This window comes from Cuculus canorus, chromosome 1 (genome assembly GCF_017976375.1).
Source record: "Cuculus canorus isolate bCucCan1 chromosome 1, bCucCan1.pri, whole genome shotgun sequence".
NCBI lineage: Eukaryota > Metazoa > Chordata > Aves > Cuculiformes > Cuculidae > Cuculus > Cuculus canorus.
Window position 1 is genome coordinate 29,863,517 of NC_071401.1, and position 19,446 is coordinate 29,882,962.

Consider the following 19,446-nt stretch of genomic DNA (forward strand, 5'->3'; position numbering starts at 1 on the left):
CGCGAGGGCTGCTCCCCGCCTCCCCCCGCCCGCCCGCCTGAGGGCGCTGCCGGGCGCGCGCCGAGCGCCGCCACTGAGGAGGGTTCCCACTCGGGTCCGCACCCAGACCGTGATGGCGGCGGCAGCGACGGCCGCGGGTGGGGAGCGGAGCAGCACCCGGGACCGGCTGCTGGCGGCGCTGGAGGATCTCGAGCTCCTGGCCAGGTGCCGCGGGCGGCCCGCCCGGGTGGGGCGGCGGGAGGAGCCCTGGGCGTGGAGGGGACTGGGGCTGCGGCGGAGGGGTGTGCGGCCCGGCTCCTGGCGTGTCATAGTCGGAATGGTTCGAGTTGGAAGGGACCTTAAAGATCATCCAGTTCCACCACCCCTGCCATGGGCAGGGACACCTCCCAACAGACCGGGCTGCTCAAAGCCCCATCCAGCCTGGCCTTGAACACCTCCACGGATGGGGCAGCCGCAACTTCCCTGGGCAACCTGTGCCAGTGCCTCATCACTCGTAGTGATGAAATTCTTCCTTGTGTCTAGTCTAAATCTTCCCCTCTCCAATTTATAGCTATTCCCCTTCATCCAGTCACTGCAAGTCTTTGTTAGAAGTCCCTTCCCAGCTTTAGTCTAGGTCACTGTAATTTCTCCCTGGAGCCTTTGCTTCTCCAGGCTGAACAACCCCAACTCTGTCCCTGTGCTCCTGCCTTGCCTGGTCTGCCTCCGAGGGAGAAGGGCTTGGCCCGGCATTCCACCAGGGCCAGGGCAGTGACCGCTGCGCAGCTGCCTTTGCTGTTTGCTGAGCAGCAGGGGAGCTTCCCTGCACCAGCGCTTGCCTTTCCTTGTTTCTTGACACCTGCGTTTCCTGTGAAGTGCCCCCCTCCCTCGGATTTTAGGCATCAATAAAATTATGCGTACATCAGAAATTTGTAGGTGCTGTTGCATGGCTGGAGCCCCTTCGTTCGTCACCTGTGTCTGTGTTAAACTTGCTCGGAACCAGCTGCAGAGCTCATCTATGGAGTGATATAAGTCCTTGGGTACTTAGTCCGTACTCATGAGGCTGGACCAATAACCCTCCTTCCAGTTATCCACCTTGTTGTGGAGACACAGCTGGCAGCACAATTAAACTGGTTTCCAATTATTTTCCTCCGCTCAAGGAGAGCAGGAGCTTAGGAAAACTTTTTTCAGAGAGAGTAACCCATGCTGTCCTTGTGGCTGGCTCACTCTACGAGTGAAATGTACGATGAAAATACAGTGGTCAGTTGCTCCTTAGGTTTTATTCTGTTTCAGATCTTATTGTGACGTATCGGTTGCTGGAGAATGTGTGGTTTGGGGAGTTAAAAAAAAAAGGCTTGCTTTTTATCTAACTTTTTGATATTTTATTTTTTTAATATTAGGACTAATATTGTGCCATGGTTGTCCAGAGAAGTTATAAATGACCCATCCCTAGAGGTGTTCAAAGCCAGGTTGGGTGACGCTTTGAGCAGCCTGATCCAGGGGAAGGCGTCCTTAGCTGTGGCAAGGAGGGTTGGAACTGGATGATCTTTAAGGTCCTTTCTGCCGCAAACCTTTCTGATTCTCACCAATATTTAATTAATTTTCCTGTTGATCAGCAAAGTGTTGCAGCACAGTGGAGCCACGCTTTTCAGAGACATGGTGCTGGTTTTGTGGTAGGGGCAAAAATTAAGCAACATGTCTAGTCTGTAGCCTTTGTATAGTTTTGAATCTGTGCCTATGTGTTACGTGGCTAACACAGGACAGAATAACAGTACTCTGTGACATCAGCCTTGATGGCAGTAGTTGACCTACTTACAACTGGTTTTATTTGCTGCTTTTTAGTGTTGGTCGAGTAGAATAAAGCTTTAGCGATAGTGTTGTTCTCCGATTGTTTTAAAACATTTTAGTGTTCAGGAGTGACCAAGAAACATAGACCAAGACGCTTTTTAGAGATTTACTGGTGAGATGCTTTTTCAGACATTTTGAAAAGCACCTGTTTTCATCTTAAGCTTCTGGCTCCACTGCTGTCTTAGTCATAAATCTCACTGAGCTGCTTGCAGTCGACCAAGCAGCGAACCCATGCTGTTCTGAGGACAGTGCCTTCAGAGAGACAGTTACTCATGCATAGCCTTGAACCGCCATCTGTAGCGTTAGAAGCCAAATAGATTTGCTGAATTTATGGAAAATCGTAGAATCATAGACTAGTTTGGATTGGAAGGGACCTTAAAGATCATCTAGTTCCAACCCCCCTGCTGTGGGCAGGGACATCCCACTAAAGCCATCCAACCTGGCTTTGAACACCTCCAGGGATGACGCAGCCACAACTTCCCTTGGCAACCTGTTCCGGTGTCTCACCACTCTCGTGGTGAAGAAATTCTTCTTAATGTGTAGTCTAAATCTGCCCCTCTCCAGTTTATACCCATTGCCCCTAGTCCTATCACCACAAGCCTTTATGAATAGCCCCTCTCCAGCTTCCTTGTAGGCCCCTTCAGGTACTGGAAGGTCACTGTAAGATCTTCTCTAAGACTTATCTTCTCCAGGCTGAACAAGCTCAACTCTCTCAGCCTGTTCTCATATGGAGGGTGCTCCAGCCCTCCGATCATCTTTGTGCCCTCCAATCATCTTTGTACCCTGCTCTGGATCTGTTCCAACAGCTCTACATCCTTCTTACGTTGAGGATTCCAGAACTGGACACAGTATTCCAGATGGAGTCTCACAAGAGAGGAATAGAGGGGCAGAATCACTTCCCTCACCCTGCTGGCCACACTTCTTTTGATGCAGCCCAGGATACGGTTGGTTTTCTGGGCTGCGAGCACACATTGCTGGCTCATATCGAACTTCTCATCGACCAGCACCCCCAAGTCCTTCTCTGCAGGGCTGCTCTCAATCACATCACCTCCCATCGTGTACTGAAAACAGGGATTGCCCCGACCCAGGTGCAGGACCTTGCACTTGGCCTTGTTGAACCTCATGAGTTTCTCAGAGGCCCAGTTCTCCAGTCTGTCCAGGTCCCTCTGAATGACATCCCATCCTTCTGGTGTGGCAACTACACCACTCAGCTTGGTGTCATCCGCAAACTTGCTGAGGGTGCACTCAATCTCACTGTCAATATCATTGGTAAAGATACTGAACAGCACCGGTCCCAGTACAGACCCCTGAGGGATACCACTTGTCACGGATCTCCATCTGCACTTTGAGCCATTGACTACTACTCTTTGAATACAACCAACCAACCAGTTTCTTACCCACCTTACCATCCACCCATCAAATCCATATCTCTCCAATTTAGAGAGAAGGATGTTGTGGGGTCCATGTCAAAGACATTACCGAAGTCCAGATAGATCACGTCCATTGGTTTACCCGTGTCCACTGCTGCGGTAACCCCATCATAGAAAGCCACTAAGTTGGTCATACAGGATTTGCCCCTCGTGAAGCCATGCTGGCTGTCATTATTCACCTCAATGTCCTTGATGTGCTTTAGCGTAGCTTCTGGGAGGATCTGTTCCATGATCTTCCCAGGCACAGAGGTGAGGCTGACTGGTTGGTAGTTCTCAGGGTTGTCTTTTCAACCCTTTTTAAAAATGGGCAAAACGTCACTCTTCTTCCAGTCATCAGGGACTTCCCCTGACTGCCATGACTTTTGAAATATGGAGAGTGGCTTGGCAGCTACATCTGATAATTCCCTTAGGATTCTGGGATGCATCTCTTCAGGTCCCATAGAATTATATGTGTTCAGGTTCCTCAGGTGGTCATAAACCTCTTCCTCTACTATGGGAGGGGTTTTACCCCCCCAGTCACCGTCTTGCTGTCCTATGACCCAGGAGGGGCAAGGAGAGTGGTTATCAGTGAAGACTGGGGCAAAAAAGTTATTAGGTGCCTCAGCCTTCTCCTCATCCGTTGATAGGTGATCCCCATTTCCAACCATCAGTGGGGGTATGTTCTCTTTGACCTTCCTATTTTGATTGACATACCTGTAAAAGCCCTTCTTGTTAGTCTTTACTTCCCTTGCCAAGTTCAGCTCCAGCTGCACGATGGTCTTGTTGCTTAGCGAGTCCCCTCTGAGGTTCTTGTTGGCTTTTCAGAATGGTGGCAGAGTAAATGGGTACCTGAAGATGTGATCAAGAACTTTGTTTGAGAAGCGCTTCTAACCCAGCACCAGAATGTTTTTAGTTTTGTGGTCATTTTTTTTATATACAACTAATGTACCATTGTGGAAATAAAACTATAGACATAATTGCTTTAAACCCAAGTGAGAAACTTGCTCTGTTGGGAAAAAAATGGAGAAGAAGTAGAGAAGTAAAATAGTGAAGACATCTTTCATGTCCTCTTGCAACAAATAGAATCAGTAGAATCATAGGATGGTTTGGGTTAGAAGGGACCTTTAAAATAGGGTATGAATGTGTTTCATTGTGCTGCTTTTTGTTTCTGCTTCTACTTGTGCCGTATGTAATTTGGCAGGAACTTAGCACTTCTCACGAGTACAAATAGACATAAGCACTTCATGAACTGAAAGAATAAAGAAGAAAATGTGCTCCAATCATGAGACTATTCAGGGAATTACTCCTAGTTGAGAAATCCCTGCCAACACTGTACGATAAAGCTATAAAATACTCAAGTCCACAAATGCTTTTGTAGTGATATCAGTGCTCTGATAATTTTGGAATGACTTGATGCCATTTAAAAATAATGTCCTAGAAAATTGCACAAACACAGAATTTTCCTTTCAGGGAACTAATTGAAATTTTGGCAATTTCAAGAAACCAGAAGCTTCCACAACCAGGAGAGGAGAGCCAGGTAAGCTGACTTTCTGAACTGTATTTCTTTGGGTAAGCACAATACTTAACTTCTATTTTTTTTTCCTTTGTTTTCTTTCACTACAAAGGCATTCTTGGTCTTCCTGTTGTTGTTTGATCATTTGTTGTATGCTTCATAGGCTATTTCTGGAAACAGAGGAAGAAATCTTTCAGGAATACTCTGGAATACTCTTAAGGATGTCAGTTGCTTTTCTTTGCAGCAGGACTGAGGGTGTGTTGTTACTCTAGCTAAATTAAAAGTTCTACAAAACTCTTGTTCAATAGATCCTGGAACTGCTGATTCAGAGAGATGGAGAGTTTCAAGAGCTAATGAAGCTGGCAGTTGAACAGGGGAAAATCCATCATGAAATGCAGCTTTTAGAAAAGGTAGTAGAAAAGCGAGATAATGATATTCAGCAGCTGCAGAAACAACTAAAAGAAGCAGAGCACATACTGGTAAGTTCATAAAGATGTGTTTGCTTTTGAGCATCTACTGTGAGAAAGGTGGTCTGGAGAAAGTCGTGTGTTAGTTTGAGAAGATTTGAATATTTAAAACTTAATAAGAGTTTAGTGGTTTGGGCTTTTTTCAGTAGTCAAGTACTGTTTAGTTATCATGGTATTCAGTTTTGGTTTATAATACTAATTTTCTTCCAAACCTTTTTTATTTAAGTATATTTTTAAAATATTCAGTGAAAAGTTTCTCCCTTAAAACATAGTGAAATGCAACGGTTTATCCACAGAGCTGACTTTACGTAGAAGTTTACAAACTAAAGATGCATTGAAGGTTTGGTTTAGTTTGTTTGTTGTTTTTTTACAACTAGGCAACAGCTGTTTATCAAGCAAAGGAAAAGCTGAAATCAATTGAAAAGGCAAGAAAAGGTGAGTATACACAATTGTACATAATACATAAATGCAGTTGTAGTGAAAGTTGCCTCTAAGCTCAAGTTAGGGTTATTTTAATTTTTTTTTTTTTATTATTCTGCCATCACAGATTTCAGATGCTTTATCTGTAAACAGATTTCCATTTCCCTATGAACCTATAACCACTTCCTCAGAGTAAAGGCAGGAATGCATTATTATTTTTGTGCCACTCATATTAATATTAAAGTTGAATTCAAGTGTCTCTTGAATTCAGCTCTTCTTGGACGGATAACAGTATGTCTGATTACCTCAGTGTCTCACCAAATAGCCTCACACCTGCTGATAGAGGGGAGAGAATATTTGTGTGCATGTGCATTGTACTTGAAAGAGTTGACTAGCTGGTGATACTGGTTTGTATTTGTAGCAATTTCTGCCACTCTGTGGCACTTATCAAGCCAAAATGAGGGTGTTTTTTTGTGGAAGGCATTTTATTGGTGGTTTTTTTACAGATCTTTTATCATTTTCTTTTACCTCTTCCACCTGAAAAATCAAGGAATTTTCTATTACTGTGATACAGGCACATATTTAGAAGGGCTGCTATGTATATTCTCTACAGTTACTAAACAAACAAAAAAGTTCATTACTACAGAAAATTCTATAGTAAAGCAGGTGCTGGAGTCTTCGTATAGATTGTGTTAGGTACCCTGCAAAGAGGCTGGTTTGTGTTTTTCACAAGGTTGAAGAACTGTTGACATTGAAGGTGTACTAAACGTGCAGCTATAAAATCAGTTCACTGCGGAGCTTATCCTTGCGTAGTCTAAGAGTCCTCTAAGCAGTCATTGCATTTGAAGCTCGCTCTTAATGTTTCACAAAATTACATTCCTAGTGTTTTAGGTATTCACGACCAATATTCTGAAGTAATTGAATGATTCGGTCCTTGAGAATATAGTAACTGTTCTTCCATTCTTCCAGGAGCCATTTCCTCTGAAGAAATAATTAAATATGCCCATAGGATCAGTGCTAGCAATGCTGTTTGTGCCCCTCTGACATGGGTACCAGGTAACTACCATGTTTATGACGCTAGATTTTTTTTCTAATAAAGTATACTCATTATTTAGTCTTGTAATGATTTTATACAGTGAAAAACACTGGAGTTTATTAAAGTAATGTTGTTTTCCACTATTATAGCTAATCTTTCCAACAAAAATGGATATCCAAAGTCCTGTAGGCTTTATGTACGTCTTCAAAAGGCTATGAAGCTGCATGCTTCCATTAAGTGACTGGCCTCCTCTGCTTTCCTGTGTTTGCTTTTTTTCTCCTCTGAATGTTGGCCCTGATTGTAAGTTAGAACCAAGGATGTTAAAGGCTTTTCCCTGTGCTTGGTTGTGTTCCCTCCTGTCTCTTGCAATATTCTTTTCAGAGGATGTTAGTAATCAGTGGAGTCAGGACCAGGACTTTGAATATGTCAGGTTTCAATTTTGGGAACTGTCCTCCTTGTCCAAAATAAGAATGGGCTTTTTCCAATTCCTGTCTTTGCTGTTTAGCTGTGAAGTAGCAGGGAGAGCAAAGGTATCTTCCAAACATGCTCTTTAGTTTGTTTTGTTGTTTTTTTTAAATGTGCTTTTTCTGCCAATTTTAAATGAACAAAGAAAGTCTAAGTGAAAGACAGACTTGGATTTTAACAAAACAGTTGTGATGATCATGCTGATGAAAGCAATCAGAGTATGGGATTTTTTTTGGTCAGCAAACTAGGCACTGAAAAAAGTTAATATGTGCAACAATTATTGAATATTTAAAAGCATTCCCTTGCTATTTTTCTTACAGGAGACCCACGTAGGCCTTATCCTACAGATCTGGAAATGAGGAGTGGTCTCTTGGGCCAGATGAACAACCCATCCACCAATGGAGTGAATGGACACTTACCAGGGGATGCACTTGCAGCAGGCAGACTGCCAGGTAAAAGGAACTCGGTTTTGTTTTCGGTTTCTTTTTCCCTTGTACAGTCACAGCAGTTATAAATTTCCCTTAGCAAAGGTAAATCAGAGTTAAAATAATGAAAATTATGGCTGCTATTGTTCCCTATCAGTGAAGATGGAGTAAATAAAGTTAACAGCAATTGTGTAGTTTTATTTTGTTTCATGCTAAATCATACTGCAGACACTACAATTAAGTCAGTATAAATACAACTCACTCAGATACCCTTTGATTCACTTACTTTAAATTACTATAAGTTATATCAAATCTTATTAGAAAGAAGCATTTTCAAAGCAAACTGTTTGTAGCAGTGATGACAGAAAGCACAGAATTGTGGAAGCTGTATTTGGAAGAGAAGAAGTTTGTCGTCTCCTGCCTTCAAGTCTGCGCTCTATATAGCAAGACTGTTTAGAAGTTCTGCTTAGAAGTTCTGGACTGAAAAGACATTGCAAAGGACAGCTGGTGAGGTAGTACTTTGAGTGTAGGAATTGAGTTTTAATCTCTTAATTCTTTAGTGAAATGGACACTAACACTGATTTTAGTAGAATTCATTCATGCTACAAATAGAATTCATCAGTAAATTAGAGTAACTGAATCAAGAACTCAGTGGCTCTTTACCTGTGCAGCATTAATTTACTATGGTTAGACTGAACTGTGGAAAAATTCTTAGTTTGGATTCATGAGAGATTTGCAACAATTTTTACTTGTCTATTAAGCCACTTAGAGATGTTATGGAAAGCTTGTTTTCAAAAATTATACTAAATATCTTAAGAAAACCTGTATTGCGACTCCTTTGGAGAAATAGTGAACTGGAATTCTGTTTCTGATCATCTGTCTAATCCTATTGTCACTTTTTAGGAAGTGACTTTAAGTTCTGCATCATCTCACTTTCTAAACTGTCCTTGGATAAATGAGTTAGTGAGCTGAACAGAAGTGGGATCCTGACATCTGCCCTTGGCAGCCCACCAGGGAAATGCTGAGGATGGGCCTATGTATCATTTCTGTTCTTCTGAAATATGGTCAGAGGACATGTTGAGGTTGTGTCTTCCTCATGAAGTTTGAGCATTTGTTTGAGTAAGTTTGGTAGAACCCATTCTGGCTGGCTCCTCTGCCTTAGGGGCATGCAGACTTGCTCCATTTACTTTTGAGTGCCATCACTGTAAGAATGGAAAGCCCACTCTTTAGGACTTTGGTTTGAGAAGCTGGGAAGTGTGGGGTTTTAAACCGCTCAAGTAAACTTGTTAATTGAATCTGGGTCTCCTATGTCATGAGAAATCCTCTTATTACTAGACTGTCACTATGAGGGAAACATGACAACCTCATTTAAAATAGAGGCTGCACGAGCATTTTGCATAGGGATCCTGAATCTGTTGGTATGTGGAGGCACGTCCTGAGAATTCTAATTATGCCATCTAGTCCTTTCAGAGAATTCTGCAGAGATGTCCAGTTAATGAGTCTCCAAGCTGCTTTGTAGCCTCAAAACTTTAAGGCTGGTTAGCACAGACATTCAGCCTGGTTTAGTAGTGGGTAATTGGTCCCAGCTTTGAAGCATGGCCACAAGATGTAAAAAACACCAACTTACAATCTCAGCTGGTTCAAATAAAGTTGGTTAACTTCACCACAGCTGGGATGAGACCACCTGGTACTATTGTTGGCCTTTGTAAAGCAGGCACGGAACTGGCATGAAGGCTGTATTATGCCCTCACATCTGCTGGTGGGTCAGATTTGTACAGCTAGGTAATGCATCTGGTACTTGGGGACTGTGGGAGGTCATGTGTAAGATCTCCAGTGTCTGCAGACTGAAAGATGAGAAGCTACTATGTGTGTGGAGTCTGTGCGTTTCTGAGTTAGGCAACACCTGAGAGTAAGTCTGCCATATGAGACCTCTGCTTAGACAGTGCCCTCTCTTTCTGTACTCAGAGTCCCGCTTGAGTTGGCTTTTGTTCACTTCTGAGTCTGCCCAATTATTTTTAATTCTTGCTGGAAGTGGGAGGTAGCTGGTGCCTTCTGTGGGACAGACGTAGTTACAGTGTCTGGTAACTGGAAATTAACTGAAGCACAGCAGTAGGAGCATAAATTAAAAGGAAGGGAGACAAAATGGCATATAGAAATGTACCTGCAGCTTTGAAATGAGCCACTTTGGGGGCAAGGAAGGGAGACTAGGAAATGTTGGGGGGGAGGGTAGGTTGGTAGGGAGTATAGCTTGGGATGGCTTTGGAAGTAAGAAGAGAAGAGAACAGTGAGAGCTGAGAGAAGTGAAAGACAACTGATGCTGGCCTGGCTGGGGCACGGTGGGGCATTCTCACCTCTGTCTGTGGCCCTGATTATGTAGGGCACTCTTCACCTTTGCATTTGATGCACCATATTTGCTGTTGGAATAAAACAATAAGCAAGGTGTTCCAGCCAAGTTTGGATAAAACTTTTACTCTGAATTTCTATGTTAGCCATAAGGTTTGGTTTTTTTTTTCAATCTAATGCTTTAATCTATTTTTGCATACTGACAGAGGGTGACCATTTTCATTACTGCCAGAGGTTGTGAATGTTCAGTTCACCCGTGCTTTGAAGCTAAAAAGCTCTGTAGGAGTACATATTGTTTTGAAGTGGAGTTATAAGAGATCAAGAGCCACCTATGTAAGTGGGCTTCTGACAAAGTAGGCTTTTACAGTGGTAGAGTGGCTCCATCATGTTTGCCAGCCGTTACCAGAGGATTTCATCTGTCCAAAAATCAGGAGTAATCTTAAGCTTTAATTTTAAATTGGGATTTCTGGTTGACCTGTCTTGTTGAATTTGTTGATACGCAAACCTGATAGTTTGGTTGTGCCTCTTTTTTGCAGATGTGCTTGCTCCTCAGTATCCTTGGCAGTCAAGTGATATGTCCATGAACATGCTACCTCCTAATCATAGCAATGACTTCATGTTGGAGCCTCCAGGACACAATAAAGAGAATGAAGATGATGTAGAAGTTATGTCAACAGACTCCTCAAGCAGCAGCAGTGACTCAGACTAGGTACAAGAGGGACAGTATCCCCAGTAGACCTTTCCTGTGGTGAAGGTAGATTGGATGCTGTTCGTCACAAACTGCAATACCCTTTTGTGATGCTGGCGGCCCTGTGTAGGGAGAAGATAACAGCTGGCTCAGAAATAGGGTGACTAATTTAAAATTGTTGATTTAGATTTCTTTTTTTCCATTAGATGTTTAAGTAAAATGACTGGGAGCTTTTTGCTGGAAGAGAGATGTTGAATTTCCAGTGATTATGTAAATGTGCGAATGTGTATGTTTGCAAGAGACTGTGTGTGTGTGTATATATACCTTAGATGACAAAAGTTCCTGGGAAAAAAGGTGTAAGGGGAATCCCCTTGTATGTTTGTTTTTATCTACTCTTTTGATGACAGCCTTTTCTATGGCGCAGAAATGAGACGTGACATTTGTAATTTTAATATCCGTTTTGTTACTGCCCGTTCTTGATCATGTGTGCCGAGAACAAAAAAGACGGCAATAAGCTGTAAAAAAGTTTCTAATTATTGTAATATCTAATGAATGATTTGTCATAATAAACCCAGCTTTCATGTAACTTTCATTTTGTATATTTACTCACCTAAGATTTAACTTCAATACTCAGCACATTTTATCCCAGTAGGTGGTTGAATTCTGATTATGTTTGTATTCAATTTTCCCCTTTGCAAAATGGCAAGGTGGTATTAGAAGCAGCTGAGTAGTCAGGAAATCAAAGTACCCTTTTCAGCAGAGCTCTATCAGATACACATGGAACTGGGCAGCCCCTGAGGCAGTGATGTAGAGTGCCCATTCACAAGGCTTTACCTTAAGCATCCTGGGACCCTGGAGATGACAGGCTTTGGGGGCCACTGCAAGTTCAGCTCCTTTCAGTGTTTGCAAATTCTTTATTCTCATCATCCATATTTTTTTTTCTTTGAACCTGCTAATTTGTTTACTTTGCATTTCCTGCCTCAACTACGACGTTCTTTCATCTTTCCAAAAGCACTTCCCTTGGCTCTCCTTTCCCTGTTCTGTTTTGCTTAAGGAGTCATTTTACTACAGCTACTTTTCTTTCAAGTAACCCTCTGATCAAATCAGAAAACTGATGCGTACTGTTGCTCATGGCAGTTACGGGTTTCTGCCCTACAGTGAGGCTTTCTGAAGATTGTAGATTCCTCACAGGAAGGATCTGATTCATCAGGTACTTCTTCATTTGTTTGGACAGTCTTTCAAATATTTCTGTCAGTAATGCTGCCACATATGACCAAAATATGTACAAATCCCATGAGGATGTAGAAATGAAAAGGACCTCTTCAGTCAGGTTCACGTAATAAGGGCAGCGCTTGTTTTAAAAGAGAAATGGGGCCCCTCTCAATCATCCTTGTTAACCTCGCCTGCCCCTGTCCTAATTCAAATCGGGGTTTTTTAAATATATGTGATCAGGATCACACACAGTCTTGTGAAATGCAGTTTCTTAATGCTTTGTACCACAGGATTAGTATTCTCTTTCTTAAATGCCTCTCCCTTGACAGTTGCAGCTCACTAGTCTTTTTCATCTTCTCATAATTTATAAGGCCATTCTGTTACTGGAATGAAATATAAATGGAGATAATAGTCACAGGAAGTGTCATGTTCAGTCTCCTCAAAACTCTTATATGGATCTATCCTGTGGTTCACTAACTGAAATATTGTGGAGGTGGGTGGTTGCTTCCACATGTAAGTAAGAATGAACAGAAACAGCAACCACTTTTTCTGGGTTGTTTGACAGTTTGGTCTCACTTAATCCTTTAACAATGTGTTGCATCCAAGAAATAGTTAAGAAGACAGCTCTGCCCACTGTTCACTTAGCATAAATTCACATTCTGTGCATAAGATGCATCCTAAGCAGTTCCTTTATATTAGTGCTCCAAATTATATATACACTGTTCAGAAGTGTTCTTCTCAATGCTGGACAACTCTAGTGCTATTTTAAGTGAATTTTGTCTATCACAAGCAATTCAGAAAACCACAGTTTTAACTGCATGTTCTATTATTTAGTGGCTTCGATGTGTACATAATATATTTTTCTACTTGGCAAAAGTACCAAAAATCAAAGTAAACATAACATTTAGTTGAAAGAGCCAAGTCTTGGCAGTAACACACTGTGGACATTTAATCATTCCACTTAGAAAGGATACAGAAAACCTGACATATGGAGACCTTGTTTGTGTCCTAATTTCAGTAATTACTTGTATATTTACAACAGATAAAATGAATATAACCATTAAAGGTAAGAAAGTATTTATTGCATGACAAACCCTTTTACAGTGACTTGTTTTCCCATCAAGTGCTAGATACCTTCTAAAACTTAAAATTGCACTAAATCATTTTAATTATTACTTTTTTTTTTTCATTATTCTTTGGTACGGGTGGGCAGGATATCTGTCAAATATTCCTATAGCCTCTTTGTTGACAGCTGAATGGAGTACTTTCCAGTGTACTTAAAGTTGCTTTCAGGAAGAAAATCTCTTCTTTTGAATAGAAAAATAAGTTTTCTACAAAGATGCATCAGTAAAGGAATTTTTGGTGATATTTCCCATTTCAAAACTGTTTTAGAACAATATATTGTTTCTTCACTTCACTGAAAGAATATCTGTCCTAAGGGAAGTTGCATGTAGTTAATACCTCAAATTCAAAGCAGGAGGCTTGCGATCCTTACTAGAATCCTCATAGTCTGTATCACTGTCTGCTTCTCAGCAAAAAAAAGCCATGTCCATTTAAGAAAATTTATGCTGAAAGTAAGGAAGAGCTTCAAATCTTTCAAGCTCATTTCTTATAAGACAATTCATAACTCTAGACAATTTTAATCTTTCAATATTGTACTTGTGTTGTATTTAAAAGAAATTCAATATATCAGAACATTTTGTGAAGTGGGTATATCTAAAGGAAACAGACAAAACCTGTGTTTTAAAGGAACTCTGAAGAGGAAAAAAATGAGCCAGTTTGTGGTCTTTTTTAAAGTCATAATCGACCTTTATTGTACAACCAATTGCTGATGTCCTAATGACTACAGCTGGAAAAGAATCAAATTTAGTTACAGATTCAAGGAGAACGAAACATTTAAAACCTCATTGGTTTTGCATCCATCTTTGTGTTCTGTGATTTCATTCACTACCAATTCAATCATTTAGTCATATCAAACTGAAAATTAGCAATTCTATCCAATCCCAGTAGCCACACAGAATTACATCTATCTCTGCTACTTAATACTATGATCCTCTTTAGCCAAGCGGTATGACTGACGGATACAGAGCTACACCTCAGCTTTGTACAGTGTTATTTGTGTCCACTCAGAAGCACACAGCGGGCACCCCTCCATTAACCTATTTAGTAACATGATCAGGAATTAAGATCAACTACAGAGATCTGAAATGCTTCTGCAGACAAATTCTAATGGCACTGAGGCAAACAGAACTCTGTAATGAAAGGGAACAGCAACAGGGTCAGAGACTTTTCATTCCCTATAAGAAGCTACCACAACCGTTTGCTGTTTTTAATAATTTTCAATTATGTACTACTGCCTGCAGGAGAACAAGGCATTGTCTAGAAAATGTGACTTTTGTTCATGTCAGTATCTTAACTGCAGCTATGAGAGAAGGCTGAGTTTAAAGATTGGTCCAAAATTTATAATTACAGGAAAGCAGCACCATATACAAGTAGTTTTACACAGAGGGCAGGACCGAGCTTTAAATAAATCAAGTTTCTCCTGGGCCTCATGCTGCAACTGTTTCCAAATGAGTGAGCTTCTTTGACTAGTTGACTTCCAAAGAGCTACTCATCCATATAAAGATTAACCAGATAAAACACTGAGTTTTCTATGAAAGAAAACATTAATTATTAACCACTAGTGCTAGAAAACGCTCTGGAACAAGAAACATGAAATAAAGTAAAAGCACTGAAATATTTGGTGTTTTTTGGCTTTGGTAAGGGTCATATTTTCACATGGGCAGATATTATATATCTGAGCATGATATATCCTTTTCTTTTTTTACAGCAAAAAAGCGGGTCTGTCCCTTAGTTTGTTACACAACATACATTTTTTTTTTACGTTAGCTGGTGACTTCCCGTGTACCCCTTTAGATGATCGAGCTCTTCTGTAAAGGGGTTGTAACCTTGTTCCCTTAAACAGCGTAAGGCCCAGAACAGTTGATCTGCTGGGGGAAATTCATCCCATTTAACCCATTCCCAACCTGTAAGGAAGAGAAAAAAATAAAGAAAAAGATACAGTGTAAAATTAATCATCGAACAGTTAGTCCTCTGCAAGTCTGGACGGGTGGTTCTTGAGCAGAAACTTCCAACAACATAGTTGAGTTCTCTATTCTGTATGCAGTTATTTTACATTAATTACTTTCCTCACATTAAGTCCTGACCCTACCAAGAATGAGCGTTTTCTCAGACCTGCAGAATCATAGAATCGTTAAGATTGGAAAAGACTTCCGAGATCACCGTCTAACCATCAGCTCAACACCATGCCCACCAAATCATGTCCCAAAGCAAGCCATCTACAGATTTATTGAACACCTCTGGGGAGGGTGATTCCACCACTTCCCTGGGCAGCCTCTTCCAATGCTTCACCACTTTTTTGGTGAAGAAATTTTTCCTAATATCCAATCTAAACCTCTCGTGGTGCAACTTGAGGCCATTTTCTCTTGTCCTATCACTTGTTACTTGTGAGAGGAGACCCAGCTTGCTACAACCTCTTTTCAGGCAGTATAGAGCGCAATAAGGTCTTCCCTAAGCCTCTTCTTCTCCGGGCTAAACAATCCCAGTTCCCTCAGCTATTTCTCATAAGACTTGTTCTCCAGCCCCTTCACCAGCTTTGTTGCCCTTCTCTGGACACACTTCAGGGCCTCGATGTCTTTTTTGTAGTGAGGGGCCCAAAACTGAACAGAGTATTTGAGGTGTGGCCTCATCAGTGCAGAGCACAGGGGCAGAATCATCTCCCTGCTCCTGCTGGCCACATCATTTCTGATACAAGCGAAGATGCTGTTGGCCTTCTTGGTCACCTGGGCACACTGCTGGCTCACATTCAGCCTCATGGATGTACCTGTAGCCCCTCCATGCCCTCAATACTGTGTTCAGTTTAGGGCCTCTCATTACAAGAAAGACATTGAAGTCCTGGAGTGTGTCCAGAGAAAAGCAAGGAAGCTGGTGAAGAGGCTGGAGAACAAGTCCTGCAAGGGGTGGCTGAAAGAATTGGGGTTGTTTAACCTGGAGAAGAGGAGGCTGAGGGGAGATCTTATCACTGTCTACAATTACTTGAAAAGAGGCTGTAGCGAGGTGGGTGGTAAGGGGCGATAGGATGAGAGGGAACGGCCTCAACCTGTGCCGGGGAGGTTTAGATTGGATATGAAGGAGTATTTCTTCACTAAGAGGGTCACCAAGCACTGGCACAGGCTGTCCAGGGAGGTGTTTCAGTCACTACCCCTGGAGGTGTTTAAAGATGGGTAGATGAGGTGCTGCAGATATGATTTAGTAGTGGAAAGGTATGGTTGGTCTTGATGATCTCTAAGGTCTTTTCCAGGCAAGCAATTCCATGATTCTGCACGTGTGTGGCAGTAAAGGGAATCACAAACCACATTAACCTAAAACACGCTTAAACGGTTGTTCCTATGCGGGTGCATCTCTCTCTGCCGAGGGGACGCGGCAGCCCCGTCCCCTGCAGAAGCCCCGTCCCCTGCAGAAGCCCCGCCCCTTATGGAGACCCAGCCCAGGAAGCCTCCACCCTATGAAGACCCCACACATACCCACGCCCACTCACAAAGATCCGCCCCGAATTCACGGCCCCCACGAAGGAGCAGCCCATTTAAGCCACGCCCACATGGAAACCACGCCCCTTAAAAAGACCCAACCTCCAAGCCCCGCCCCTGAATCCGCCCTTTTATGAAGTCCCGTCTCTGAAGCCCCGCCCACGCCGAGCCACTCCCCAACGGACGCCCCACACCCTGCTGAATCCCCGCCCCCTTATTAAGGCCCGCCCTGTAGCCACACCACATGGGACTCCCGTCCCCTTCCCAAGCCCCGCCCCCATGAAGATGTGCCCTCGGGAAGCCACGCCGCTCATGAACACCCACCCCATGGGAGTCCCGCCCCTGCCAAGCCCTGCTCTTTACGAATACACGTCCCTGAAGCCCCGCCCACCACCGAGCCCTAAAACGAGCCCGGCCCCGCCAAACCACGCCCCCTTACGAAGACCCGTTCCCGCAGCCCCGCCCCGCCGCGCGCGCCCCTCACCCTCGTTCTTGTCGGGCTCGCAGTTGCGCGGCTCCGCGCCGGGCTCCGCCTCGCCCTTCATCAGGACGGTGACGTAGTGGTAACGCGCGGCGGCGCACACGGCGTTGACACACGAAGCGAAGCGCACGTTGCGCAAGGGCAGTGCCGCCTCCTCCAGCGTCTCCCGCGCCGCGCACTCCGCCAGGCTCTCCCTGTGGGCACGGGAAGGGTACGGCCGCTCAGGGCAGGGCAGCTGGCACCCCGCGGGGGCCGCGGGAGGAGGCTCGGGGGCTCCTACCCGAACTCCAGGTGGCCTCCGGGGAGCTGATGGGTGCCGGCCCCCACCGGGCCCTTCCTCTTGCCTAGGAGGACGCAGCCGGGGTGCGCGGCGCTAGTGACCACTACGCCCACGCCGATCCCGGGGCGCGGCGGCGTCGCCGCCTCGCCCATGACCGCTCCACTCTCCCTCCTTCCAGGGCACGTGGGGCAAAGTGCGCGCGTTCCGCGGGCGGCGGCGACGTCACTGGGTGGGCGTGGCCTGAGAGAGGAGCGGCGTGGCAGCAAGGGGCGGGCTGACCATAACGTCTCGGGCCGCGCCCCCATCTCGCCTTTTCCCGCCGAGGAGTCACGTGGGCCTCGCGTGCTCGGTGGCGCTGAGGGTGTTTGTGGTCTCCGAATGAAAAGGGACGAGTGAGGCTATAGAATCATTGGAAAAGACTTCTAAGCTCATCCAGTCCAACCGTCAGCCCCACACCATCGTGCCCACGAAACCTGAAGTGCCTCTGAGAACCGAAAAGGCCAGAAAATGAACTCGTCTAAGACTCGTTTTGGAGGTTTAGAAAGCAAAGTACCCTTTATCAGGGCTGGGCAATACGAGGATCACGCGATCCATCACTTGTGTATAGCCAAAGAAGAGCTGGGGACAGTGTGTTTCCCATTACGTGCATATGTATAAATATTGCCAGAATATGCATAATATATATATATATAATCCATTATAATATATAATAATATATTAATATATTATAATATATTAATATATAATATTAATATATTATGTATTATATATCATATATATTATATATAATATATATCATCCATTATATAAAATATATATATAAATATATAAAATATATATAAATATATATTATCCATTATAATATATGTAATATATATTACATATATAATATATATTATACCTTATAATATAATACATAATATATATGTATAAATATTCCTATGCATATCCTATTTTTTTCCAAGGACTAATTTTAATGTTAATATGAACTTCACAACAGTCAAAACTCTTGCCAGATTGGGAGCTCAGCTCTGCTTGACCTTGCATTTGAGATGAGGAGGCTGCAAGCAGAGGTGATTAGAGGAGGAGGCACGTCTTTTTCAGCACAAATCATACTGCACACAAGATGTTACCATCTTCAAAGAATGAACAATGTCTGGATGAACACTGAAAGAAAACACCATCAGAGGGGCATTCTGTCTCACTTTCAAAAATCACGGTTACTGAGATGAAAAGCAACTCTACTTTAGCTTAACCAAAAGTATTCCACTTTTTGTAATAGTAACTATTTCTTCTATCACCACATCTACAGGCTTCTTGAACAGCTCTAGGGATGGTGACTCTACCACTTCCCTGGGCAGCCTGTTCCAATGCTTAACCAACCTTTTGGTAAAGAACTTTTGTCTAATATCCAATCTAAACCTCACTTCATGCAACATGAGGTCATTCTCTGTCATCCTGTCATTTATTGCTTACAAGAAGAGAAGAAGGTCACTGAAGTTTGAAATTATTAGGTCACCAAGAACTGAAAAAGCATTTGTACAAATGACGTGCACCTGAAACCAAAGTAGAGAGAACTGTTTCTTGGGAATCAGGGTGCCAGTTGTTCTGTGACAGCAGATTTGTGCAGAACTTAAAAAGTGGCCCCTTTTAGGTTAGCCCACAGTTCCTGCTGGGTGAGGACTCTGACTCTGAAACGTCACTAAGAAATCATTAAAAAATAAACCAGAGCCTGAGCTAAGCAGTGGACCAGAGGCAGGAAAAGCAATTCCTGACTGAAGAAATCAAAATTTTGGCTAGCAAATGTTTACTTTCATTTTCACTTTGCTTTTAATTATAGAGAGAGAGTTGTGTGGAATGTAGGATAAAAACTTAAATCTTCCTTATAAACAACTGTAATATTAATCAGATTTCCCCTTTCCATCTATCAGCCTGTTGGGCACAGCAGGGATACGAAGTATTCCTCTGCAGGATTTTACCATACAAACTTATATACGGTAATTTTATTTCCTTACGAACGTCACAGGGCCAAACTGGCTGAAGATTTATCACTACTTGTTGTGGGATTAGTTTTCTGAAATTTAATTTGCTGAACCAGCTTGGAATGGCATCAGATGAGTCCTGGTGTTGATGTGAAAGAAGTATCAGAGGAGCACTTGACTGGGCGTGTAGAAGCAAGGCAGTAGTTGGCCGGGCTGTTCAGCTGTAACGTCAGCCCACGCCCTGAAGTACTGACGTTAATAAATAAAAAAAGTAATAATCTTGGGCAAATTGCCAAACTTACTGACCTTTTGTAA

The 19,446-nt window shown here is 43.1% G+C and overlaps 2 protein-coding genes across 2 annotated transcripts; one reads left to right on the forward strand and one right to left on the reverse strand.

Moving 5' to 3' along the window:
- The first annotated feature begins 41 nt into the window (after positions 1-41).
- Positions 42-11,184, forward strand: MED4 (mediator complex subunit 4). The gene is made up of 7 exons (XM_054088917.1): positions 42-204; positions 4,704-4,770; positions 5,055-5,225; positions 5,591-5,648; positions 6,603-6,689; positions 7,455-7,586; positions 10,439-11,184. The coding sequence occupies exons 1-7, from the start codon at positions 113-115 to the stop codon at positions 10,609-10,611; spliced, it is 780 nt and encodes a 259-aa protein (XP_053944892.1). The 5' UTR covers positions 42-112; the 3' UTR covers positions 10,612-11,184.
- Positions 11,185-12,890: 1,706 nt separating this feature from the next.
- NUDT15 (nudix hydrolase 15) lies at positions 12,891-17,773 on the reverse strand. The gene is made up of 3 exons (XM_054088925.1): positions 17,150-17,773; positions 16,873-17,063; positions 12,891-14,828 (listed from the first exon to the last, which is right to left on the reverse strand). Exons 1-3 carry the CDS (start codon positions 17,452-17,454, stop codon positions 14,683-14,685), a joined length of 642 nt encoding a protein of 213 aa, XP_053944900.1. The 5' UTR covers positions 17,455-17,773; the 3' UTR covers positions 12,891-14,682.
- Between the last annotated feature and the right edge of the window lie 1,673 nt (positions 17,774-19,446).